Source organism: Lutjanus erythropterus, chromosome 20, assembly GCF_056507025.1.
Source record: "Lutjanus erythropterus isolate fLutEry1 chromosome 20, fLutEry1.hap2, whole genome shotgun sequence".
NCBI lineage: Eukaryota > Metazoa > Chordata > Actinopteri > Lutjaniformes > Lutjanidae > Lutjanus > Lutjanus erythropterus.
In genome coordinates this window covers 15,538,764-15,566,173 of record NC_139336.1, presented here as the reverse complement: position 1 = coordinate 15,566,173, position 27,410 = coordinate 15,538,764, and the positions used below count along the sequence as shown (strand labels likewise).

The 27,410-nt window shown below is 39.3% G+C and overlaps 2 protein-coding genes and 1 pseudogene across 2 annotated transcripts in view; 2 read left to right on the top strand and 1 right to left on the bottom strand.

Moving 5' to 3' along the window:
* The window catches only part of atp2a2b (ATPase sarcoplasmic/endoplasmic reticulum Ca2+ transporting 2b), a 30,055-nt gene extending 16,799 nt beyond the window's left edge, over positions 1–13,256 (bottom strand). Inside the window, exons 1-5 of the mRNA XM_084746343.1 lie at positions 12,600–13,256; positions 12,241–12,258; positions 12,033–12,115; positions 8,728–8,832; positions 6,111–6,249 (exon numbers count right to left, since the gene is read on the bottom strand). Coding sequence (XP_084602469.1) covers positions 6,111–6,249; positions 8,728–8,832; positions 12,033–12,115; positions 12,241–12,258; positions 12,600–12,717 — 463 coding nt within the window. The 5' untranslated portion in view covers positions 12,718–13,256. The remainder of the gene's footprint in view (positions 1–6,110; positions 6,250–8,727; positions 8,833–12,032; positions 12,116–12,240; positions 12,259–12,599) is intronic.
* A 2,358-nt stretch (positions 13,257–15,614) lies between these two features.
* LOC146308263 (uncharacterized) lies at positions 15,615–21,198 on the top strand (annotated as a pseudogene).
* Positions 21,199–24,199: 3,001 nt separating this feature from the next.
* pus1 (pseudouridine synthase 1) lies at positions 24,200–27,381 on the top strand. Its single transcript, XM_084746614.1, has 5 exons — positions 24,200–24,548; positions 24,804–25,030; positions 25,138–25,275; positions 26,174–26,276; positions 26,357–27,381. The coding sequence occupies exons 1-5, from the start codon at positions 24,482–24,484 to the stop codon at positions 27,178–27,180; spliced, it is 1,359 nt and encodes a 452-aa protein (XP_084602740.1). The 5' UTR covers positions 24,200–24,481; the 3' UTR covers positions 27,181–27,381.
* Positions 27,382–27,410: the final 29 nt, after the last annotated feature.

Genomic DNA, 27,410 nt, shown 5'->3' with positions numbered 1-27,410 from the left:
ACATCCTTCTTACACTATACCAATGATCTGAAACTGTAAATGCACTGTAACATGTCGTAATGCTGAATTCATGGAGAGTACTGTCTCTCCTGGATTGCACCAACTGCACTACCAAATTTGGTCCTCCACTTGACGAGAGGTTATCACAACCACTTCATCATCACATGCTTTCAAACTAGATCCCTCTTGACTGACAGGAGATAGTGAAGGAGAAGACCAAGCACAGCATGAGGGGGCACAAGGGGGGTGAGGAATAGCAGTTGCTAGAAATATTTAAGACTCATTGCCCTGCGGGAAAGTTCCTACAAAAAGTCACTAATTAGAAAATCTTATACCTTGAAATAATAGCAGGTGGTGCCCATCACAAAGGATGGTGGGTCAGAACAGCTAGAAAAGCATGCTGGCTTGCATACTGCAAAATGTGACTGGATGCAATAGGACATCCTGGTATTTTTGTCATTCTATATTTGACTGACTATGTGTTGGGACATATTATGATAATATGGGAATTGGAACAGAGTAAGACTAGTCAAGTGTATTAAGAGCCATTTGAGGCCATTTATCATATTCTTCAATAACCAAATCCTATTTTAAATGCTGCTGGAATGTGTGGCCATGCATTACAAACATTCCACATTATCCTAGAAAACGATGGTAACTCACCAAATGTGTTTTCCTTTTCAGACAGTTCATTGTCTTGACAAATTTATTTCTCCAGCAAATATTGAACATATAACATTTCAGATCATGCAGTGGTCAGTTACAATTCTGTTTCTCTCAAATTACTGTTACTGTTTATTAATGTTACCACATGACCTTTGGCAAACAATGAATACATTTGATTTGCAGCTGTTCCAAACTAGCAGTGGCATTATCTTTCCTTTGATCTTACATCATAGGCTCCTTTTTTAGCTCTTAGTTTTCTGGAAAAGAGTAGACAGCCTCTGGGATTGGGACCTTTCTTTCTCCCATGTGAACAAAGGATTTTATCTATGTTATCTGTTCCCTTGAGTGAGGGACAAATGTCACTCTGCATACACTTGAGTGATAAGATCCAGGGTCTGCATCCACACCTTTCCTCCCTTATACTAAGCATGGTCGACACCCCTGCCCCATGGGACTGATAATCTAAGTCTGAACTCTTGCAATTACTCTTGCAGAAGACAACCACACCAAAATAACAATGTTTTTTGGATTTAGCTAATAGGGCAGATTACAAAGCACCCAACTATGCAGCATGGGGGGTCCAGTGAGACTTTAAAGGCCCTCAGGGCTTTGTATATTTTCTCTCCCAGTGACTGGGGCTCCCTGATATGCTCGCACGTAGACTTGTAGCCTCCTGGGACCCTCATGAGGTCCTCCATGCCTTAAGAGACTACTCCACTCCCCTTATGAATGGAAAAATCACAAGACCAAACCTTAACATAAACAAACACACATGACACTACATTCCATATGATTTCTGTGTGTTCCAATAATGGAGCAATACCTTGCACAAGTGAGTGGCACAGGAAAAAGGCAAAGAGCAGGGACAAATGGAACAGACCGTCAGCAGAGGACTGGGCAGAAACAAATAGGTTGGGTGATGACAATAGACAGACTATCCTACGCTCTTAAACACAAGAGAGGAACCCTGGCCATGTGGCCATCTGGAGCACAAATTATTTATCAAATTGAATCTGTAATGTTTCTAAACCTGTCCTGATGTCTGCTCCCTCCTGGGCAGGACAACATTAATGGTTAACACTGCCATCAGACGGTGATTAAGTTGAAACCACAAACCAGGAAGAACAGAGGTGATCACTCACATATATTATACATGTAGGTTGTATACAACCTACATGAAATAATCAGGAAAGAAACTGAGAAAGAAAGGGCATTGTATTCTCTATGCACAGGATGTTGGTGCTACAAGGGTCAACGCATTGCTTTGGTGACAAACATAGAACCGCATGTTTGATAAGGAATGGCGAGGTAAAACAAAAATGAGCAAAGCAGCAAAGAAATATCACTGTTGTCTGTCGAGATCTGGCAGTAAATAAAGCCAGTCAACTTACTTAAGAGTTGGAAATGAAACCAACCTTGCAATACTCAAAAGACCAAGTGTATGAATAGCTCAACTTAGGAACGGTGAGTCTTATGATGTCGGAAACTCAAACCAGAATCAAAGGCATGACTGAAGATAATCAGAAGAGTTAAGAAACCTCCTTGTACAATGAAATGTGACAAAAAAAAGGTAAAATCTAAAACGGAAAAACATGTTTGACTTTAGCAAGAAACTTAGCATACAGAGGTTGAGCTTAACAATGATACCTAACTATCATACTACACAAATACATTTGTGTTGTGTGCTCACTTACTGTACCACAATTATTTAATCAATATACACCTTCCATGTGAATTGAGATATCTATACATGAGATTTTTTTTATAGCTACTGTCAAAGTTGGAGGCTCAGAACTATGCTGCTAATGCAAAAAACAGGGCAGGTGTGTCACTTGATGCTCTGCCCTGAAAGACAAGCAAAAGCAAACTGTTGTCAGTGATACTCAATTCATACTGCAGCTAAATAAACTGTCTGCACAACAAAGGCAAAACACTGAACTGTGGCAAGTAAGGAAACACTGTAGGAAGAAAATGTTTCAGAAGAGATGCTTTATCCTGTTTGACAAGAGAGTGGATGTCCTCTGGATAGTTGGGACAGCAGCTTTTTAGAACCAAATTACTCTTCAGGGGGACTAGACAGGAGTATATGTGAGACTGGGAGAGGAGGAGTGGACATAATTCTCACCAAGTATCCAAAGAAAGTGCTGAAAAAAAGCTCTTCATAAACACAGAGCAAGACACATAACCATAAGGATTCACACACTCCGCACACAGAGTTCCACCAACCACTTAACAACAATTGCTCTAATAGAGCACCCAAGCTTGTGTGGCAAAATTATCACAGCACTAGATCTAAAAGTACTTGAAAGATATAAACCATATGCCTGGTCTGACAAGACACTTTTCAGCAGGGCATTACACTCATACATTATCAGCCGTTGCGCTGCAACTCGCTCATCAAGTAGCTGGTGTCCCTGTTGCTGCTAACACAAACACAGGCACACATAGCTCTTTGGCCAAGTAAACGTAACTATGGTAGCTTTTGTAGATACTGCTCATTTCACTCTGTGACAAATTCATACTGTGGGTTTAAGGCCATATTAATGCTAACAGCTTCCTGCCGTAGACAGTAAATCACATGGCTGTAACGGTGTCTATAAACCATGTAGACTAGCTAGTTTGATTCCCCTATTGTCCCTCTAAAACACTTAAGATGGCAGGTTGAAGGATCTATACAACTGTTAGTATGGCACAACAGTTGCAGCATTATAAACAGAGGCTGAAGATCTGATACGAGGAGGCTATAGCAGCCACATGATTGCCGCAAGGCATTTCAAAACTGAGCATCACCTCAACCTGAAAGTAGGGCTTAGGTGCCGTTCTTTATAATTAAATTCAATTGATTCTGATTCCAGGTCAAATTATTACCAAACTATGATTCTATTATTGCAGTAAGAAAAGAAACCAAAACACCAATGTCAAATGCAATAAACAAACTAAGTACCTGATTTTGAGCAGATTAAAAGTGCCAAAAAAGAATGACATGATTAGGTGATTTGTCTTTTTCATTACAAAAAAGTTAAAAACCTTGTTCCCTATTTTGCGCTGCATAAATTGTTGAGTACTTCACATTTATTTTTCACATAGGCTAAAAGTGCTTACATTAGTTGACCGTAGGGAACTATGAAGTACTACACAGTGCGTCAATGATTTTATACCATGCCACAGTAAATGCTTTGTCATGTTAGGAAGTCCTCCTCCATTGCATTTGATTGTTCTAATAGTAATTACAATTTGTTCCATCATTGCTGTACAGTAGTTTGTGATGCTTGACTTAACGTGAGTGCTAGCTCTAATATCATTAACACTATTAAGACGCTGATGTTTTGTAACTTGTGGAGCGGAACAAAGCACAGCAGGTCCACATTGGTCATACAAGTCTATTGCTTGTTTTAGAGTGGCTTTAGTCTGTCATTCAGTATCATTTGAAGGAAGCAGGTAAGATTTAATTGCATATGTTTCAGAAGTCTCACATTCCCCTGGCTGTGCAGCAGCTGTAGTAAAGCTACAGTCACTGAAGGCCATGATGCCATGCCAGGCAATTACATAATGCTGATGATTATGGGTTTGACCTAACTGAAGCTTCATTTATATCTTCATCTGAATTAAGTATACTATTATGCAAGATCACATTATCCTAAATTAACAAATCAATTTGGCATAAAAAATGAGTCAGTATGACAACCAACAAGATAATTTTAGCTTGCTCAAGTTACACTGAATTAGTTATTTATTCAAGTATGAATTTGAGCCACAGAATGTAATACAGCGTTGACTCTAAGACATGTGAACCACACTGAGTAAATCCACAGACTGTAAAGAAATCTTTTCTTTTACAATAATCATCTAATCTTTGCTCTGGTACAAAGAAAACAAGTCTTTTATAGGAAGCTACATAATTAACAGAAACAGAGAAAGAATGATAGAAAGACAACAAAAGAAGAAAGATAAAAGAGAGAGTGGTCCACTGAGAAAGAGAAAACAAGTAAAATGAGGAGCAGTGACGCAAAAGACACAAACATATGTGGCCCTATCCAAGTTGAGGTTAGCCAAGAAAAGAAGATGTTGAGGAAAAGATTGGACCTCTGCCCTTGTATTGCGTAACTGCTTTACTTACTCTGTACTACCATTATTCTGAAATTGTCATGGGGATGAACAGGATGAGGGATCAGCTGTGTGCATTTAAAACTGTAAAGCGTACATTATTACACTGCTGATGAGGTTTGCAGAATCAATGACCAATGTTATCTGTATGTCTCTTATATCCAACAATATCTGGCAAAAGCATGGCAGAGACTCAGTCGCACATGAAGCCAACATGAATAAATCAAACTAATTTCTTATTGCTACAAACTGATGATACCATGCTAAATGCTTTGGTCAACATATGGATTATCTGTAGTTTGCAACCTATCATTGTCTTCACTCCTTTGAACTGAAATAAATGGCAAAAAGACTAAGATTCTAGGCAACACACCATGATAAATCAAACTTTTCTTTATATTGACTCTTTTGAATGTGACTTCATTTTGTTACTGACTTCCCTTTCTTCTGTCATGGCAACTTACAAGCAAGCATGAAGTTTCAGGCTATTAGAATGCAGCATCCCATCTGAGTGCATGCCTACAGCTTTTATGCTCAATGTGTTTCAGTATTCTCCGCCAGGGTATACAAACAAACCAAGACCAACTTGGTTCCACCTGAGTCCCTGCTTGTTCCTTTTTGGGCTTTGACGAGGCCATTGCTCATGTTCTTCCACATCCTATGACAAAATGTATCCTCATTTCCCAGTGTGGTGGCTCTCTTTCCATGAATTTAAGGCCACTTGACTGAAAGCAGTGCACCTGTCATGAGTGTTAGGAAGTTATAATGCCATCCTTAAGTGGTGGTGGAATTTTGCTTTCTGGTGTCACCGGCAGCCACATTGGCAAAATACGTTGTGGAAGAGACAGGGACAAGGACGGGCACAAGTGCTCTCAGAGTGGGGGGTGTCAGTGTGTGAATGAATTTAAGGTTATATAACCTCCTCACCTTGGAGCATACCAAGTGGCCTTCTCACACACACACACACACACACACACACACACTGCTTGCAAATGTAAAAAATAAACTTAAACACAAACTTTACAGATGTTACCAAAAAATGATTTTGAATTAATGTGATGAATAAATAAATGAATATGTACAGTTTATGTGTAACAAAAGTTTTAATAAAATGCAATTAAATCTTATTAATAATTTAATCGTCTAAAGAATTTTATTTATACCGAGCATCCATTTCAATTACTGAAAAAATGTATTAGAAGATGGCACGATCAGTAGAAATACAACATTTTTACACGCAGCGACCTTTGTACAGGCATACCTGCTCAGGTTTGAACTTATTCATCTTGAAACAAAATTACTTGCAGAGCATAAACAATGCTTAAAACTTTTAATCTTACCTGCCACTTCCACAATGTCCCCAGGCACAATGTCCCTGGCCTTGATTCTCTGGACACTCTTCCTATCCTGCCGGTACACCTTCCCCATCTCTGGCTCATACTCCTTGAGTGCTTCAATGGCATTTTCTGCATTTCGCTCCTGAACAGCAGAAAGAGGGTGGGAAAAGGTTAAAATGAAGTAAATTTCACACAGACACCAAGCATGTCACAAGAACTGGATGATAAGGAAGCCGGAAACAAAGCACCTTCTCAGATGTGCTGTTTCAGTTAGAGCACCATTATTCAAAGTGGACAGATGAGAGTCTGATTGTTACACAAGCAAAATGACAAATGAAAAATTAACTATGTGCAAATGTCCAGTGGTCTGAGATAGATGGTAGACGAGACCTACGTAAACACTGGGACATGCTATGAAAGGCTGAAAAAAATGCAAAGAACACTTGATCACCTTAGTCTCACAGTTTTATTTTCAGATAAGAAACAATACATCTCAGATTTACCTAACAGCGGGACTTATCGATACCAAAAATGTCGCTATGACTACAATGGCAGTCTTACTTCTTCAAATGTTCCCTTCTTGCCTGCTCAGTTCCTTCCTAATCATTCTTCACTTGCACTTTTCTGTTAGTGCTGACGTTACCTTGTCTAACTGATTGCTCTCAGAGTGGACAGTTTTAGTGGCAGCTCCCAGCCTGGCTGGCAGGCAGGCAGCACTCAACAAGACATGGCAAGACAGGGCACACAACCCCAGACATTAAGGTCTTTTTTAAGGGATAGCAACAGGGACACGAAGCTGTTAAAATGGCTGCAAGTAAAGGTGAGGGTTTACAAGGTTAAAGGAAGCAACAAAAACTTTGAATTCAGGGGAAAATTATCCTAATTTCAATTCATAGAGGGACATATGAACAAGACAAAAAGCAGCCTCGTCCACTTCTGCATCATTTATAGAGGCTTCCTTTGCATAAACAAAGACCAGCCAGAACAACCAGCCACTTAACAACTCCCCATTTACACAAGCCTCAACAGAGCCTTAAACGAGCATTTAATTTTACAAAGGAAGCCAGCAGAGACACACCCAATCTACAGCAATCGATCTCCAACACTGACCTCTGGGGAGAAGTTCTTTCATCTGTACATATTAACCACAGAATATGATTCAGGGGTTCCCCTACTTGATTCTATTCAGGATATGAAAAGTTGTTGTGTTGTCGAAACAAGCCAGAATATAGTTACAAATCTATGAGATGTATTCAATTCTCAGCTATTTTTACATTAACTTTTAACGCAACACAAAAAAAAACAGTGCTGGTAGGCATTGCCTCATTCCAGGAATAAAAGCCACATATCAGGTCATATAGTTGACACATGGTTACTTAAGAAATGTCATATCAATAATTTGGATAATAAGCTTGACAGATGTGTTACTTAATGGTTGATTGTTGGGATCTGCCTGACAACATCGGCCCTGATCTGTTTTTTGGGTGTATTCATCTAACACTATTAGGAGCCAGTGTACCTATTCATTATTACTGACTCCAGGATATGATGCTGTTTTCTAGGCCATTCTCAATTAGATTGGAAAGGGTGCCAGTGGAAAAAAAACCCAGATAATTAGTTTTTCTGTGTGTCCAGATGAATGCCTCCATCCACGACTGTTGCTGCCTCTTGCTTCCTGCCTATAATTAAGGGGTATGCTGACAAATCAATACTGCTTCTCAAAGGAACTGACGCTGTAAATCCTGGGGGAATGCCAGGACTCGACAGGCACATATAAACAAACAGGTGTAAAAGATCTTCTTTTGTTTTCTCATTTTACTCTTTAAGACTAAATGTTTCCCTGCTCAGTCCATGTTAAGAGCAAGGTTTTCCCTGAAAGGACAGGGTAATAAAGGAGACCCAGAAAATATAAGGTCAGAAGGAAGTGGAGCAGGCCAGGCATCCAGTGTGACAGAAACAAGGAGAAGTGTACAAGATTGGTGTGTTTTTACCCTGAGGGTCCAATAGAATGTGTGCTGTATGCATAGCCTGAATGGGGAATGTTATGTCTCAAATTTCTATCTTCCATGATAAAAATTTCATTATAAGCTTTCCATTTCATGTTTCTTTCCATGGCATTAGTTTCCAGTAAGATTACCGTTGAGCTTGTATATTCCCAACACACATTTAATGACAACTATTAAAAAAAAAACTCGTCAGAGATGCACATTTTCTTTTTGTGATATCATGCAATCTAGTGAAAAATCAGTATTAAAATATATACTTCAAATACTTTTTGAAGTAAACTGCTACATTTAACTGTTCCTACCAATTAAGCTATATTACTGCAACTGTTATGCTAATTTCTGGTAGCTCGTCAATGGGACTTCCAATTATGCGTTAACATTGAGCTAACAGACTAAGTGCTAGTTATATATGCTTATATACATAGATATAAAAAATCAATTAAGCAATCATAATAAAAAGAATCATGATACTTAAGTGAATTGTTTTTGTCCTACCTGTAGTGTCCACTCAAGGCTATTTATGAGTAATCATAACAGTACAAAATCATTTGTCTCAAGAAGAATAATTTTCAATAACCCTTACCAAGGTAGATTTGTCAATGTAATGTGCTTACCTGCCAGACTCCTACAATGGCATTTGCTATGAGAATAAGCAGGATAACAAAAGGCTCCACAAAGGCGGTAACGGTTTCTTCCCCCTCTTCAAACCAGGCCAGTACCTAGACACAGAAAAAAGAGAAAAATAAAGTTACAATAATTAAACACACCACAAGTAATTACAACTGAATTGTGAGACACTGAGAAACCATTGGCATTAGCTGTACAAAACACCAGAAATTGACAGTCCTGCTTGCTTGATAACCACAGTAGTGTGGCTCCGTTTCCATTGTGCAGGTATTTTTCATACATATTTTTCTACTAACTGGTGGAGAATTAACTTTTTGTCCATCTGCCAAATAGCTAGTGAATGTTCACATTTTGTCAGCCAATCAATATATCAGCCCTGCTTTTTGGCTGGTGAGTGAAGCAGGTTTACCAGACACTTGCATATTTTACCTGTATTTGGCTGGTGCCAATTTTGTACCCCGTTTGTTAGACAATAGTAAATATCAGATTACCAATTAACTGCTTTTACAATGTTAATCATTGTGTGCCAAAATAGAAAGGGCAAATTTCTTCTATGTGAAAACCTACAACAATCCTGATTCTGATCAGGTTTGTTTAAGATTTCCTCCATATGTTTTTTCCACACACCTTGCTGATGGCTGAAGTTGAGCCAAAACCCCACTTTGACTTTTACATATTTGGCTCAATGAATTTAAGTATCTAACAATCATTTAATAATTCATAAATATCAAGCCAGCTCCTGCCAGTGCTGCGGAATCTGGGCCAAGTGTGTTAGAAAGTCATGTCAGAGAGGCTGAGAATGTAGTAACCACTTTCTCCTCTTTTAGAATCTGTGCCAGCAGTTAAGTGTGTCAAACAAAATGCCAACAGCTCTGTATCTTCTACTCCAACCTATTTAATCATAGCCAATCAAATGTCTAATTCAATTTTAAATGTCTATCAATAACACTGTACCTTTCATTTCCTGACCAACTGAATATAATGTCTAACAAGTGTTTTGTTTATAACCTCATAGCCTAAATGTATGTGCCTGTGTTTGAAAGTGAGCTGTGTATTACAGCTGGTGATTTATAAGCTTTGTGACCTTAGCTGGCTGTCATCGCCATGCCTTGGTGACAGGTGATATTCTGAGCCAGTAGGCCAACAGCCAATCCCAGTAGAATCAGCATCTCAGGATAGTTAACCTAACACCGTGTCACACATAAATTAGACTGAGGATTGCCACTCACTGGTGCCAAGAACACATGCATCCCAAGTTATGTCTGCTCATTTATGGAACTGTCATCATGTTGTATTCACTAGAGCACCATGAACACTGGACATCAGAGCAATGTCATCACTCAAGTATGATGGCATGTTAACACCAGGAAATTCAATCACCAGTGAGACATATAGACTTCTCAGGTCTCGGTCACTTTCACTCTTTAACAGCCAAACATCAAGCGTGCTGCTCATTCCAAACATATGCCACATAATCATCAAGTGCCATAAGTATCTGTTCACAAATTAGCATGTATGCCACTAACATAATAATTTACGACAGAATTATGAAGGGAAAAAAAAAAGGTCATCTGGGTTGTGTCACTAGACAGATTCTGGGCGCCTTTCTTCTCCACTTTGAACAGCATTCTTGCTAAGCTGTGATCTGCACTGAATCAATCAGAAAAGGACTATATATACACTTTGTAGGATGACAGAGCTGGTGCTGAGAAAATAAAAAAAAAGACCAATGAACTCATCACTGAAAGGGTGAAAAGAAAGATGGTTTTGGAGATGAACACAGACAATGTTTAACTGGCAGAATGCCATGTTTTACTATTTTATCTTCCCCTAAACACTGAATATTCTGTCTTGGAAGAAATGAAACAGGCTCTTGTATTTAAGATTTCACTACTCTAGCAGTAAAGTATCCTGTCCTCAACAGTGCAGGAAGCAATTCTGGAGAAAGATAGTTGAATATCGAGTTGCTTTGGTTTGGAGGTCTTTTAATTGGTGATTCGAAGATGGTTGATTGCAGAGTCTCATTCCCAGGTCGTCAAATACTTGTTTTGGGAATGAAACTCAATCAACTATCTTACCAAGATGTGACTGTCCAAAGCCACAGGCTAGATTTTCTGAAGCCTGAAAACAGAGCCAAAAGGAGGCACACAAGCAAGTAGGGATACTACTTTTTTTTAAACGTGAACATCTACCAGCCACTGAGAGATAAATACTCAAATTCACCAGCCACTTTCACATTTTACCAGGATTTGGCTTGTGCTCACTTCCCACTCTGAGCAGAAGTCTAGTTTTCTCTCAGACCACTTGAATCAGAATAAGCCTAAAGGTTATCATGGAAATTTTGCCCAGTGACGCCAAAAATAACCTGCATATCCAAGCTTCAAATCTATTTTATTTTGAGTTGTATGTTGAATTCTTCCCCTTACACATGTCACAATCTGTTCACAGACTACAATTACCAATAATAATAACAACGTAGTAAAAGATTTAGAGCACTTAGTTGTGCCCAAGTGTCAGGGTTACTTGTCCCTATAAAAATTGTTTTATTTATTAGCAGTTTTTATATAACAGCAAAGTAATTAGTGAAACTAATAACTAATGTTTATTTTTGAAAGATGTTACACTGTGATAATCAATTTTGTGATTATTTGACTAGCCTCAGCGTTTACGTTTCATACAAGCACTGACAAGGCCCCAGAGGAAGGGTTGTCAGTGACCCTCTTAGCTTTCATGCAAGGGAGGTGCTGTCGGCTCTTGTTACGGCACTCCAGCAACGATTTTTGGAAACTTGCGCTGCGTATGAATGATGAGCAAGTTCAATCTGTCTTGCTCTCAAGCTTGCTGTAAATTGTGCATATCACAGTTGGAGTTTGACAACATCAGCTAACGAAACCCAGCTAAGGTCATTTTTCCAGGATAAGTGAAATACTGGCTTCTGCTTCAGCTCATCAACTTCATTTTTACACCCTGCCATTTTTTTGTAAGTGCCTGATCAGTACAGCACTTGTACAACTCTCAACAGAGTTGAGAAGGAAGGGAGATGGGTCACTCCTAGGTGTTTAATTCCTTTTTACCACTTGCGCGACTGGGCAAGTGGATCGCTACATTTACTGGCCAGACCTAGCATTTTACTTGCTCCAAGCAACTGGACAATTTCTATCATTATGTCCTGCTAAGTGTGCAAGAATGAGCCATTTAATTAATTTTATAGACATATCTATTAGACACATACTGCTTGAGTGAACACTGAACAAACCACCTGCACAGCTATCAAAACATTTGTGATACTTACAAAGGATATGCAGGCAGCAAGTAAAAGGATCCTCACAAGCAAATCTTCAAATTGTTCAACCACTAGTTCCCAAAGAGATTTACCTGGAAAACAAGAGCTGCATTAAAAAATGAATCCAGTGTGTCCCTATAATTGAAAAAAATAAGTCATGAGAGGTTCTAAACATATATAGGTGACTATTTGAATTTATACACATTTATCCACTCACCCTCCTCAGCTGGTAATTCTGTAGATCATCCCCCCCATTCAAACGGCAGACAAAGGAGAGAAGGACAAACAGTTACTCAAATGTCAGTACTTGATAAGACATATTATCATATTTCTGTAGCAGTAGTGAAGCTAAATTTAAACACAAAGAGGGGCTGCTGATGTAACAGTTCTTGCTTACTAAGCGAGTCACAGAAGTGATGCTTTCCAGTATTTCAACATACAGTTACTGACGTCAACAGCCTTCCTTTATGTTCGGCATGTCGCCCGTTACAAATCGGGAGCCATGGGCCATACATGACACCGGGAGAGTCATGGCGACTTGTTTTTTGAACAAAGTGATGTAAACGATCTCCTTACCGTTTGGCCCATATCGTTCCCGCTGTTTCTTCACTTGCTCTAAACTCAGACCTGTGCTTTCATTCACGTTAAAAAAGCTGTAAACTTCTTCAACCGTCTTTGTGTGTGCGTTGTCCATGGTGAACGACCACTTGAGGACACCGCTTGTTTCGTCCTGTTGGTCCTAACCTCAACCTGTCACAGCTCCTTTGCTGTCACCCCGGCACTTAAAACAAAGATACTTAAATATAACAGAACGGGAGCCCACGGTGTTGACGGTTACCGGTTAATTAGCTGTGACACTGGACAGCACGGCGTGCAGGTGCCTGGCGAGAGTGAACGAGTTAGCGGCTCCTGAGCTAACGGAGAGCTAACAGGCTACAGCTAGCTAACTGTTGGGTTCCTTTGGCTCCGCTTGAATTCGCCGGCTGTACTCCGCTAGCTTTCCTGTGAGACCTTGAACGAACAGTTCATATTAACATCGCAGTCTCAATTGGATGTTTTGATACCGTACCCCTTTTTTTAAAACAGAGAATTCCAGAGTAAATTTGTCCAAATAGCTGATTTAAACATGTGGCTAAGTTGCAGCTCGGCTCCCTTCGCCCGCTCTGCTCTGCCTGTGTGTTGCGGAATCACCAGCGACCTCATCGGGACCAATCGCGTTTGTCCGCTGCAGCTCTCGCGTGCGTCGAATGCGGTGTTCGGTGTCCGCATGTGGAATCAGTTGATTGGTGGAGAAACCGGAAGTCCTACTCTCTCTCTTTTTCTCTCCACGACAATGGTTCCTGCATGTGTACGTGTGTGTCATGGATCTGAGTGTGTGTGTGGTGCCATAGATATCAGGGCAATTAAGAAAGTATGTCGGTAATTTCTTACTAATAAGCCTATATGTTGGAAGAAAAAAATAATAATTCAGTAATAATATACATTTATAACCCTGTATGCCTTTTTAATTTTCTATTTCCCTTGTGATGTTTTATATATTGCATGCATTCAAACACTTTGTGACAAACTTTGTGACACTGACACTTGGTAATGCTTAAATTGTTACATTGCATATTTCATTTTATTTCAAGCACAATAGATGTTTTTCATGGCAGCCACATTGATATGAAATAGTAGGTTAAACAGATGTTAGCACTGATAATAAATAAGATTCCGTTCGATTCAGGTCAAACAGAGTCAGGGTGCTGCTATTGTGTATGTTAGCTCAGTGGAAAGGCTCTCATACACTAAACAGTTAATTGGCATCATTGGTGACACCTGTATTTACCCTACCATTTCATATACCAGTATATTCATCGCAAAATGTCCTGTTCATATAAGTGAACATCTTTCCGCATTGTCCCACTTACTTTGTTCTAAACATTCTTCAATCCTCTCTCTATTTTGAGAGAGCTGCATGTAAAGTTTAGGTTTATGTTAGTGAATTCCTACTGTCCCTCAAGACATGCTGCCAACAAAAGGTGTAGCAGTTGGTAATACATAAATATTTTTATTATCGTATATTTGTCAGTGTTATTGGGATTGTGTGACAGGAATCCCATTCTCAGTCAGACGAAGCAGCGGTGTCAGTGATATAACACAGTCCTTATGTCTGCTCTGAGACCTTTTATCATGGTCTCAGAAAGAATTTATCTGATAAAGTAATCCTGAAAGGTGTCTGACTTATACAATATAGTCAAACTGGGCAGTGACACATCTAACCTTATGTATACACAACATTTTTAAGAGTTAATTAGCTTATTGATACTAATGTTACAACAATGGTCCTGCTATGAACAAATGAGTTGGATAAACAGGATCAATAACCAGCAAAATCTGATAAATTAAGCAAAATTAACAGGACATGTCAGCAAAACATAAAGTTTGTATGTCATATATTGATATGAAATGAAACAGATCCAACTCTGAAATAGCATTTTATCATTGACTCAACAAGGATTTACGAAACCATGCTAAATAGGTTGATTATATCTGTTGACTATAATCATTTAGCCAGGTATCAAAGCTGTTTTGCCCCCTGAATGCATGTACACTCTGTAATGTTTGTAAACAAGAAACCTGTCTATATATTGTATGTATTACTATACAATTATACTAGAGGTTACTATACTATAGTAACTAATTCCTCTTTATTCCTCCAGTGCAGGGAAGAAGACTTCACTCCAGATAGAGGATTTTTTCACCCCAGGAAGAAAACTTGTTCCACAGTTTTGGTTCAAATTCCATTTCAGGGTTTTTATTCATTTTCACCTTTAAAGAAGCAATATGCAAGAATTGTGCATGCAAAAATGAGTACTGTAGTCTAAATATTGAGTTGGTGACATAGAGAGTCTATTAAATAGGTTGAAATCATTTTTAATACAAACCTGTGGTTTAAGCGAGTTGTCTCCCCCTGCTGCCTCCTCTCCAAACTCAGGGAGCGAAATGAAACACTGCAGGACGAGCACAACATGGTCAACTGACAATAACAAGTGAGGACGAGTCCTCCACTGTCAGTTAATCAGCTGTTTATAACTCTGTCAGGTGATGTAAAGTTCAGCCTTTTGTCCTGAAAATACTCCATTAACATTTTGTTCAATTTAACTGTTAATTTAATCTGTCTTCTACAAGATTATTAATGATTTGTTATGACTCATCAACAGATGCTAACTCATTCAGAGAATATTCAGCATTAATTTGAACTCTGATTAATGTGAAACAGACAAGGAAAACAGTTATTCTGGCACAGAATCTCTGATCTGATGATCTTTGATGACATATTATGTTTTATTGCAGTAAACATATTACAGATTTAACGGAACATTTTAATTGCAAGCAACCAGGGCATGAATTTCTGACTGTAGAGTGCTGTAAAGTGCCGCTGGAATCTCAGTGTATATTGGAACATAGGTCCTAACAGTCACTGCGCTCAGTTGCAGTCGAAGTTGCATAGCGCCAGGCTCGAGTGGATGTCTGAGTGTCCTCTCTAAACAGCCCCTTGGACTACCTCGGTTGGATGGGGCCTCGGTTGGAAAGAACAGACTCGAGCGGATGTCTACCTCGGTCGGTTGGGGTCTCGGTTGGATGGGGTCTCGGTTGGACAGAACAGACTCGGGCTGCTGCCTGAAGTGCCGCTATAAAAGGGCTCCGTCCGTGAGACGCTCCGACATCTACGGCTCGCTTCCGGAGGTGCACGACCGACCAAGGAAAACTGCAGCAGAGGAAGGTCAGTTGTACTGAGTTTCTATGGTTACAGTGACGTTCTCTCTTCGAAACTTCCTGTGGGCTGGACCTTATGAAAGCGTCAGGGAGCTTCTCTCACTCTTTCAGATTAAATCGCCTGTAAAAAGCGCCGTTCTTTAACTAATTATTGTCCTAACAAGGTTGTTTATGAGCGATGTAGCTTTTAAACTGAGGGGAGGCGTTAAAAATAAAAAGTCGCTGACTTGTATGTTCGTAAAAACCACCGAACGAATCCATAAAATGTAAAAATGTAACATAATGTAATGTAACAGCAGCACAAACTGTATGTATCGCGCTGTCATGCTGATCGCCGTTTGGTGATGCACAGTCATTTTTCCCGTTTGCTCCAGATCATATTAACACTTTAAATTTACATCGTATATAATCCACACACTAAAACAACGATGAAACAACTACAGACATTTTGAATACTTTTTACTGTTATCCGTTTTATCTTGGTGATATTGCCGCTCAGATCACTGATTAGAAAATTCATCACGGACAATCTTAAATAAGTTACATTCATTTTACGTTTGTTTGGCCAAAACTTATGTGATCTCGGTGTCAGACAGACTTCATCATGTTTAAATCTGCTGTATGAAGTTTTATTGTTTAATGTGCAGTTTTCGTGTTAGAATAAACGGCAGCATTAAGACCGCATTTAGTCGATCAGTAATTTTCTGACAGCAAACGTTTTCTCCTGCTTTATTTGCAGCTACAATGTTGCTTTTTGCCGTAATGTATATTTTGCTCGCGATCGCTTCATTTCATGCGGAAGAAGAGTCAAATGACGCAACAAACGCCCCTTTTATGTGAGCGCGCACAGAGTCAGAAGACGAAAGCCTGGGTTAACAAAGCAAGTTGATAACCACCATCGTGATACTCGTCATCTCTGATTGCGGTTTTAGACTTTGTCGATCCAGATCATGCAAAGAAAGCCTGGCTGTGTTGAGTTTGCTTCGTAGTACACCCCTCAGTTTGGTTCGTTCAGACGTTTGCAATATTAAATTACTTATCTTTGCTCACTACACCTTGGCCCTTATCTCCCTCAGCAGTCTGTAAATTACAGGTTATACTGTATGTAGGGATGCACAATATAGATTTTAAAAGCTGATGAGATAAATACCTGCTTCACATAGCTGATACCAATAAGATAACAGATGACTTCACATGTTTGTATTTTCAAAAGAGGTTCATATAACTTATAGTTTTTACTTTAATTTAAAACTTTGAAAAGCACAACCTAGTCTACCATGATAGCAGCAGGTCCATGACCGGATCCTACACTGTGCTCATTCCAACAATCGGTAAAATGAAGTAGTACTTTGTACAAGAGGTACTGTTTATTCCCGGACCTGCTAGTCTCGTGTTGCTGAAAGAAGCCACTGGTGACAGGTTCGACTTCTGGGATATGGCATTGGAAATACCCACACACTTCACAGCTCTCATTCCTTCCTTTTAACAAATCCAACCCTGCCAATTGTTGAAATCCGATGGTTCTGCACTGGTTTCTCACATGGAGGTGATACAACCAATGTGTTGCGTGACAACCGACACATGTTAAGAAGAAATGTGAAGGTAGCATAGATTGTTTCAGCGAAGACCAAGTGATATGCGATCTCTCTGAGTTCCACTATGCAAATAACGGTCCTCGCAGTATCTACTTTAGAAGATCCGAAAAGTGCGTGGATGGTAAGCAGATGAACCTCGTGCCAGTGGTTGCTCTTGCAAGTGGCCAAGATCAGGTTCCTACGCTGTACGTATCTACAACATTGAAGTTCTGCAGAGCTGTGAAACAATCTTGTGTGAAGGGCAACGGGCAACTAGTGAGCTGTTGGAACGAGCCACTCAAAGAATTGGAGAGGAAAACTTTCATCACCGGAACAGAGATGTATCACGAGATACTCAATCCTGCATTGACAGCGTTCATCAAGCACGTGAACCCGACCAGCTGGTGCAATTATTTACCCAAGCACATAGAGAGCATGATCATGGACCCCTGTATGGTGGAGGCGGTGGAACTAGCCATCAAATTCATGGACAGTAAGATCCCAAATGCATTCGCAGTGGCCGAGTTGCTCTATTGCTCACTTGACAAGGTGCAAGAGTATCTCAAGTTCTGGACGTTGTGCTTGTCAGATAACAACGTTCACACAAGCGTTAGGAATAAGCGTATCACTATGGTCCAGGATCAGATGAAAATGGACTGGGCTACACTGATCCAAAACATGACGAAGTATGCTCTGAAGACAGCAAATGCCACGGTGATCAAGGCGTGTGAAGACTTGTCCAAGCAGCCCCTAAATGTACTCAAAGCTCAGAAGATGTGGAACATGCTAGTCTAGCATGATACACGTAATATCAAAGACAAAGAGTTTGTGCAGATCTGCGCAAATGTCAAGGTGCTCTTTTTGAAACTCTGCACGTATCATAGCAAAATGAAGAAAGGGCTAAAGCTAGATGGAGAACAATGTGACCCACATAGTGAATCACCTTCTGTGTACAATGAGTCCAAGAGCAACGACGACGACGACGATGATGATGCTGATGGTGCCAACGAGGCAATCGTCGACGATAACGAAACTCTGTACTCTATCGTGACACCTGATTTTGTTCCGATTTCAAAGTGGATCAAGAACCTGTCCACTCTGCTGCTGAGCGAACCCTGGCTGACTGATGATGATCTCAGGAGAGAAGCAGTTTGTACTGTTTTGGGATTGGATAACACGCTGCTGGATAGTAGAAACAGAACCGTCCTTCACGAGTGGGTCATTAACAACCGAACCATTGTCACCATACTCCAGATGTACAACCTAAAGGATAGACTCAGCAAAGCTCTGATAGATTGCTTAGGGTCCACCTCGACCGACAACTGGAGACGCAAAGTGATGTTGTCTTTTCAGGCTGCCCAGAGGAAACAGGCTCGTAAGAGCAGAAATGCATGTGAAAGCAAGTGTGCTACGAAGGCCTATGTACGTGACAAGGTGAAGCGTAAACGTTCACCGTCGCAAGCAGACGAGCCGGACCCAAAGCGCATCAAACATGAAACTCTCAATGGCAAGATACGTAAAAGAGACCGCAGAGATAAGAAGCGCAAGGGCTGTCAGAAATCTACCAAGTCTGGTAGGAACACACTAACCCCTAACCGAAAATCGCCCTTAAGCCCGTCAGACTCGGAAACTGAGTGCGCAGGAGGGGCTGAGGCGCCAGGAGGGGTGGAGGTGGCAGGAGGTATGAAGACACCACCTGAACTCAGTCACTCTGCTATAGAGAATGAGCAGGAATCCACTCACCCTCCTAATGAATTAGAGCAAGGGGAGAGAACACACAAGAGGAAAGAACTCACGTTTTCAAAAACTCAGGGCTTAAAAACCCCACAGCCCCTAGTGCAAAGTGGAGAGGTTGTAAGGGATACAGCTACACAACCCACCCTTCCGACTGGACAGGAGTCCTCGGATGAGGAACAGATCGATCGGGAGGATTACATTGAGTCTACAGACACACACTCTCACACACACACACACTCACACACACACATTCACACACACACACACACACACACACTTTTAATGTTTTTTTTCTTTTTCTTTTCCTCTTTTTGCGCATACAAACATTTCATATACACACCCATAACTTTCTGCCACATATGTATGTTTGCTATATACCCACTAGGCTCATGTTATTTGTTGCTTTGTTTCTATGTTATTTGTTTTATTCTACTCATTTGTCCTTTATTTTTGTGTTGGTCTATTGTCTAATCCTGTTTGAGTTGTCTACGCACTTGTCTTGACTTGTTCTGTAATTGTCTTTGCACGTTAAATAAAAAACCCCAAAAAAACCCAACACAAAACAAAAAAAAAACATTGAGTCTACAACGGATAAGGACGAGGGGGCTTCTGATATAGAATCAAATAATCACGAAGAGGCAGAATTTAGCGAGCCTGAAACGGACGATGAGTATAATGTGTTTATGTGATAGGTCATGTCTTTCTAAGTTAAAAGGGAGAAACAACCTGGTCCCCAAAGCGAGTGTATGATACGATATTTAGAGGGTCTTGCTCACAGTGTGTGTGTGTCTCAGTTACAACAGCCTTGCTCTTCTGTACTACTTTAATCTAAATATTCAAACCCAGATAAACCAGAGAAGCCTAAGATTGTCCTTAATACCTTGGATAGGTATTTTGTTAAAGAGTGATGTGTGTATTGTTATGTGTATTACATAAATATACAGAGAGAAGTCCCAGTCTGTTTTTTTTAATAACTGTACTACCCTGAAAAGTCATGTGTGTATTGTTGTGTGTATTACATGAATATACAGAGAAAAGTCCCAGTCTGTATTTTTTTAATATATATATATATATAACTGTACTACCCTGAAAAGTCATGTGTGTATTGTTGTGTGTATTACATGAATATACAGAGAAAAGTCCCAGTCTGTGTTTTTTTATATATAACTGTACTACCCTGAAAAGTCATGTGTGTATTGTTGTGTGTATTAAAGGAATTGTTAACTGCTGCCAGTAAATTACTGTAGATGTTAAAGTATTCTATCTTACTAGTACAGAGGCTTCTCACTTGGCTATAATGTTGAGCTCATAGGTAACAAAAAGAATCCTTCAAGCTGTTCAAATCAAATGATCAGACAGCTCCTGTGTGAGATGGTTTTTGTCTTTGCAGCCCACATTATCTGCTGTCTATCTGGGAGTTATTTTCAGACACTGTGATTAATGCGTGCTGCCACAATCACACTCCTGCTCAATGACAAGGAAAGACTAAATCTATGCAGCAGCTACAGAGACAGTTTGGATAGCCTGATAAGGAATAAAGTAAAATAAAACTTTCTTTTGCAACTATTCTGACACCAAGCAGCTTGAAATAAGAATGAAAAAGTGCCATGAATGAGACATGACACAGACTCACAATGCATTTGTAATTTTTAGTTGGTTATAGCATTAAAAGCTGCTTAACTTTGAGAATTAAAGTGATGATGTAGTGCTTTCAAACTTCAAGAGTTCAGTTGTCATTATGTCGACTTGTAGCATTGTATCATGATGTTAAAAGTAACTGGTAAAGTGAACTAAAAAAAATGTTATATGTGATATTTTCTCTCTGTTTATTTCATTCATGTGCATCATATTTGATTATTTGCTAATTTGAAAATAAAGTCACTCCAGTCCCTTTTTAACAAATATGTAATATTTGTTTTGTTCAACAGCTTAACCCAGCAGTGCAACAGTTTTAAAGGTAAAGTAGGAAATCTGAACAATGCAAAACATACAAAATGCAAAACAACCACCTCTCTCTCTCTCTCTGATGCCTTGTACCTACCTCACATTGTAACATCTGTTATACTCAGCCAAAGGAGCCCAACCTGCTAAAAATAGACTATTGACCCTTTTTCCCATTGCTAGAAGATGACTTAGCCTTTTATCTAATGTGTGCCGGAAAGCTGAGATTCAACTCATATCTGTGTGTTCAGTGCCCAGTGTTTTTGAAGCGTGTAACTGAATCTCTCTGGTTTTAAGTTTAGTTTCTCCGCTGCATCACCATTTGAACTTTCAGATATCTGCCTTATCTTATTGTGACACATTCAATTTCAGTCTCATTGGAGTTGTATTAAGTTTCGACAAGCCTTCGTTGCCTCTGCCGTAAAGTGGGGGAAATTAACATGCCCACCTGAGTGTCATGTTCCTACCACTGCTCATCAGAATTGGAAATGATAAATATCTGTGCCTACTGCTAATTCATTTAACCTGAGAGTAAATACCGATTGTATCCTGTCCCACAGAAGACAAAAGCCAGATGTTAGTGGGTGTTGTTTAGTGTGAATAGTATTTCAGACACGTAGAACCCAGATGATTCCTGTTTGTATAGAGTTGTTGTGATTAACGGGTTACATGCTAGCTAACTGAGGTTGGTTGTTTGATTCAGACTGGCTGCAATTTTTTCCAAACAAAGCACAGGTGCTCACAAACACACATTTTACTTTAAAGGAACCCTTTAATTAATTATTGTTTGTGACATGCAATGGTCAAGAATGGTTATTTCAATCAGTTTTATAATGGAATATCATTGTCCACTGTAAATTTAACAGCTGTGGATTTCTTTTCTGTTAAAGTGGATGGTTTTTAATTAAATCTGTTTGTTACATGAAGAGGCAGAGGCAGTCAGTTTCAGTCAAAGAAAGCTTCTGCTGTGACTGTTTCCTTATTTAAAAAAAAAAAAGAAAAGAAAAAGACACTGGCGTTTTCACACTATGTAGGAGTAGAGGTGAGTGTGAGCTTTGTAGAAAAGCTTAGGTCTATTTTGACATCTTATTTAGTGGCTGTGACTGTGAGGCCAGTTCACTCTCTTTGGAGACTGGAGAATCCTTTTTTGCAGATTCGTGGTTCTCATTTCTTTCCACCAGATTTCTCAGACTTTACTTAACAGAACATCTCAGAACACTGAGAATAAAAACAATGCTGTATGTGTTTGTATGACTCCAGGGAATAAATTAACTTTTCTGCAACTTTGCAAACAGATACAATTAATTTGTCACAGATGGTTTTCAAATTAAGAGACCCTTTTGTCATTTATACTTAGTAGTTATTGTAAGACATCTGAGGAGGACATAAATTGACTATCACCACTGAAATAGAACTGAAAAAGACTGTCTCGACACTCAGCCATTTCACAGCTTTTTTCATTTTTGGATTTAACACTCCCTCGTGCCCCTGTTTGCCACTGTCTAAGAGAAGGTTATGTAAAGCAAGGGATGCTAATTTATCTAAAAATACTCTGACTCTGAGCTGTTCCATCCAGCCAAACCACATCAGCTGCATTTACAATCTTGAAGAATCACTCTTTCACATTTTGAACCACCAGTCAGTGTCCACTTTAACTGGCGTTTGTTGTAAAAATGGGCATATTCCCTACGTGATATGGGGTTGCGGCCCTTTTCCCATCGCATGTCTATGTTTGGCATTGAGTTTCCAGCAGAAAACTAGTTGATCACCTTATAAGGTACTATGAAAAAAAAATGCAAGTGTACATTCTGAGGCCATCCTAGGATGAAGAGTTTAAAGGTTTGGTGTCTTAGCAACCAGGATCCCTCGTTGTTGTTGTGGTGTCCTTGAGAAAGACATAAACACCTCTCTGCTCTGGAAGTGCTGAACCTCTTTGCCACTATAATTTGACTTAAGGGTTTACGCACATGCATTACACTTACATTAGTCACAGCTCATAACAATGAGTGGCTACTGGTGGTGGTGAGAGAAAGTAAACATCTAGACACAATCAGCCAGTCCATACATCAAGGTATTGAGAATTATGTAATAAATTTTAGTCTATCCTATAATATATATCAGGAATAAGAGCTCAATTAATTAAAAATCTCATTCTGTCTACAATTTATCCTGAGTATAAAAACATGAAATTTACTGTGAGTCAGATTGCAAACCATAACCTTAAAAACAAACTGGTGCCATTTAAATCTAAAAACACATACTAAAGCCACTGGGTGACTCCTCTGTTTGTGTGATTTTGCTGCACTCAAGTGGACAAAAATATTACTACATGTGAAAATTTTCCCTAATTCTACATTTGGCTGATTGTGGGTCTACTTTGTTCTTTATGTTATTCCCATACTTAAAGTAAACACACGAAAACATTATTATTACATGTTGACTTCCATAACAACAGGTCTCTGAGTGTTGGTTGAATATTGAGATACTAATTTCCTGAAAATTTGTTGGATGATGCAAGATTAGTGTTGAAGTTATTTCCTTATGAATATAAATGAGTAAATACAGATCAATAAATAAATAGGTTTTTAGTTTTTTATTTTCATACTACTACTACTACTACTACTACTACTACTACTACTACTACTTTTATTTCATAATACCACATTTATTTCCAATTGTTATATGCAAATATAGAGGACGTGACCGCATAGATTCAGGCCATAGACAGTATAAACTGAACTGAAAAGAATTAATGTGGCATTTTCAGAATAAAAATCCCCTGAAATAAACAAAAGTTGTCTTTTGAGAGATGTCCTTTTTAAATAGAAAACTATTTATTGATTGAACTGCATTGACTCATTTATATTTATATTTATTTATATGTTTGTTGCCTCATTTATTTCGTTCACGAATTATTTCATAGCCATATTTATAAATATCCCCCGCATTGTAATAAAACTGAAAAAAATGTAATGATAATAAAAATTAAAAACCAAATAAAGATAATAAAAAAGAAAAAACTACAATAAGTTAGCAAAGACTGTCATGAATTTTAAAAAAATGTCCACAGAGAGGCTAAATTTGATTAATTGTTCCCTTAAAAATAAAAAAAGAACTCCTATGACGTGTACACAATCGTGATCAAGGAGGATATCGCGAGATTTACACGAGAGGTCAAAGTTGACATTGGCCATGTGTGTATGTTGCCGCATCTATTACAGGACTGTTAGCTAAAGTTTGCACTGTATTTATAATTATTTATTTATTTAGTCATTGAAATCTGATATACAAGGCTGGCTTACGTCTTTAGGGGAGTGTATATTTCGTCAGCGGATGACTAAAATTAGTTTAATGTGAATATTGTGTCCTGTTCCGCGTTAGCTTACAGCTGATATGCCAGTGTGCATCTTTTAGCTGCATGAACTTGTCATGATGGCTTAGCGTGGCATGTTTAAAATCCGACCACTGTTGAGTGCCTTAATTAATAACCACAGACTGACGTCAGGGAGAAACGGTAAGATCACGGAAGAAATACAGTGTGACTGTGCGAATTTAATTTGAAGCTGTTGATGAGTCTGTTTCTGTGCTGTTTTTGGACTTTAAATCTTCCTTTTCCTCAAGATTCTTCTCTTTATTTCGTCTGAATATGTGCAAAAATGTATTTGACTGGTTAAGTCGGAGTCACTGTACGTAATGTGCTACAGAATGTCCATGGTGGTGTGTCAGGGCCTGATTCTCACTGAATATCTCGGGTTTTCTTCACACACAGGTGGTTACTGTAAGTTCTTTTGCATGATGAGCGAAGGAGCCAGAGACGAGCAGACAGCCAAGACGCTGAAAAGAGCCAACGAGGAGAATGAAGACTCTGCTGAGAAGCTTCAGGCTGCAAAAAGAATAAAAGCAGAGGGGGAAAACACTGAAGATGAAAAGAAATATCCCAAAAAGAAAGTGGTCCTCCTCATGGCATATTCTGGAAAAGGATATTATGGCATGCAGGTACATTCCATTTTATAGCAGGTTTCTGCTCTTAGTGTTTTGAACCTTATTTATTTGTTTATTTATTGTGTTGCATAATGTAATCTTGTTTTTTTTTTTTTCTTTAGAGAAATCCTGGAACCACTCAGTTTAGGACCATTGAAGATGATTTGGTCACTGCACTCATTAAATCTGGTTGCATTCCTGAAAACCATGGTGATGAAATGAAGAAAATGTCTTTCCAAAGATGTGCCAGAACAGACAAGGTATGAGTTTGTGTATTTGGCACAATGGGATTAAATTATATGAAAATGTCATATCACAAGTAGTGAACAAAATTGTCATGATTGTCAGTATCATTGTGGTTATGTTAAGATAAAAAAAAAAGTCCTGATGCACACACTGACATCGTTTCACCAAGTTTAATATTTAGAACTTCTCAGTGATTTGAAATGGCATGATGTCTTTTGTGATTTTTTCATTGACACTAAACAAACCCATGTTGCATGCTGCACCTGCATCTGAGAGACTGTTGCTATCAAATACGTTTTTAATGAAAATTAAACTTTGAAACTGTAATACTTTTTTCGTGGTTTATCTTGAAACCAGTTATCCGATTATAGCATTTTCCAATGGAGACGTGGGACACGCGGGTATTATTCAGGTTTTAGGAGCATATAGGTTTTTACCAAAGTTGCAAGGCTGGGGTAGAGACTCATACACAAATTTAAATAAAAAAAAACAAACAAACAGAACATTTCTTGTCTTGTGGAGAAACACACCTACTTTTAAACATTATGAAAGATTTAAATATCAACAGGTTTGGATATGTGCAAATATTGCAACACCGACCCTTTCAAGACAGTGGTTGAACACATTAAAGATGGAGGCTGTGCTCACATGGATGAACAAATCTGCTAAAAAAACAAAACAAAACACAATTTTGACGCAAAGAAGCAAAATGGCTCAAGCGGCTCCAGCTGTTCTGCTTTTCCATAATAAGAGAATGCACAGCTGCATATAAACTAGAATTAGCAGACATTTTTATTAGCCATATACACAACTTAGTAGGAATATTTTTCAGAATTTAGTAAAAAAAAAAAAACATTCTGAGAATGTAAATGTAATATATTTGTTGGTGTTTGTCTATTTGAATTTGTTTAGGGTGTGTCTGCAGCTGGTCAAGTGGTGTCTCTTAAGCTGCGGCTGATTGAGGACATCATTGCAAAAATCAATGAGCATCTGCCACCACAGATCAGAGTGCTCGGTGAGATGTTGGTTCGTGATAATCTGAACTATCCCTTTAATGTCGACTACAGCAAGTAACTTTTGCTTTTGTTCTGACAGGTCTTAAACGGGTGACCCAGGGTTTCAATTCCAAAAACAACTGTGATGCTCGTACGTACGCCTACATGCTTCCAACAGTGGCCTTCTCCCCTAAAGACTATGATACAGGGAATATAGCAGCCTTTCGCCTTGACCCAGAGACACTTCAGACTGTGAACCGTCTGTTTGCTCTCTACAAAGGCACCCACAACTTCCACAACTTCACCTCTCAGAAGGCTCCAAATGATCCCAGCGCCCGCCGCTACATCACGGAAATGTCCTGCGGAGAGCCTTTCATCTGCAATGATACCCAGTTTGCAGTGATTACTGTGCGTGGCCAGAGCTTTATGCTTCACCAAATCCGCAAGATGATCGGCCTGGTGATTGCGGTGATAAAGGGCTACGCCAAGGAGGAAGTGATGGAGCGGAGCTGGGGACAGGAGAAGGTGGATGTGCCCAAAGCTCCAGGACTTGGGCTGGTCCTGGAGAGGGTTCACTTTGACCGCTACAACAAACGATTTGGAGGGGACGGGCTGCACGAGCGGCTAGAGTGGGACCGTGAGGAGGCGGCCATCAAGGCCTTCAAGGAGGCTCACATCTACCCCACCATTGTCGAGACAGAGTGTCTGGAGGGCTCCATGGTCAGTTGGATGTCCACACTTCCTATCCATGACTTTGACGCCACAGCTACTGACACACGAGATAAGGACCAGAAACAGGTATCTGGAAGTCATAATAGAGGAACAAATTTATTAATAACAGTAATGTTTAACTGTAAAAACCCGTATGTTGTATGTTCTTACTCACTGTTGCTCTCCCTTTCCCACAGGACAACGCAGATGTAGGAAATGACTCCGATTAGATCACCCTGACTGCTGAAAGAAGAGACACTTTCTCATCAAAACTTCTCTTTTGTTGGGAATACGCTTTCTGTTTAGTATATCTTCTAAGATTGACTTTTTTAGTTTGATTCATTTCTGCTTCTCTTATACAAATGTTATTAAACAAACAACAAGAAAATAAAATCCTTGCTGTTCTTTATTGTACCCTGATTGTGTCCTGATGTTAATTTCGC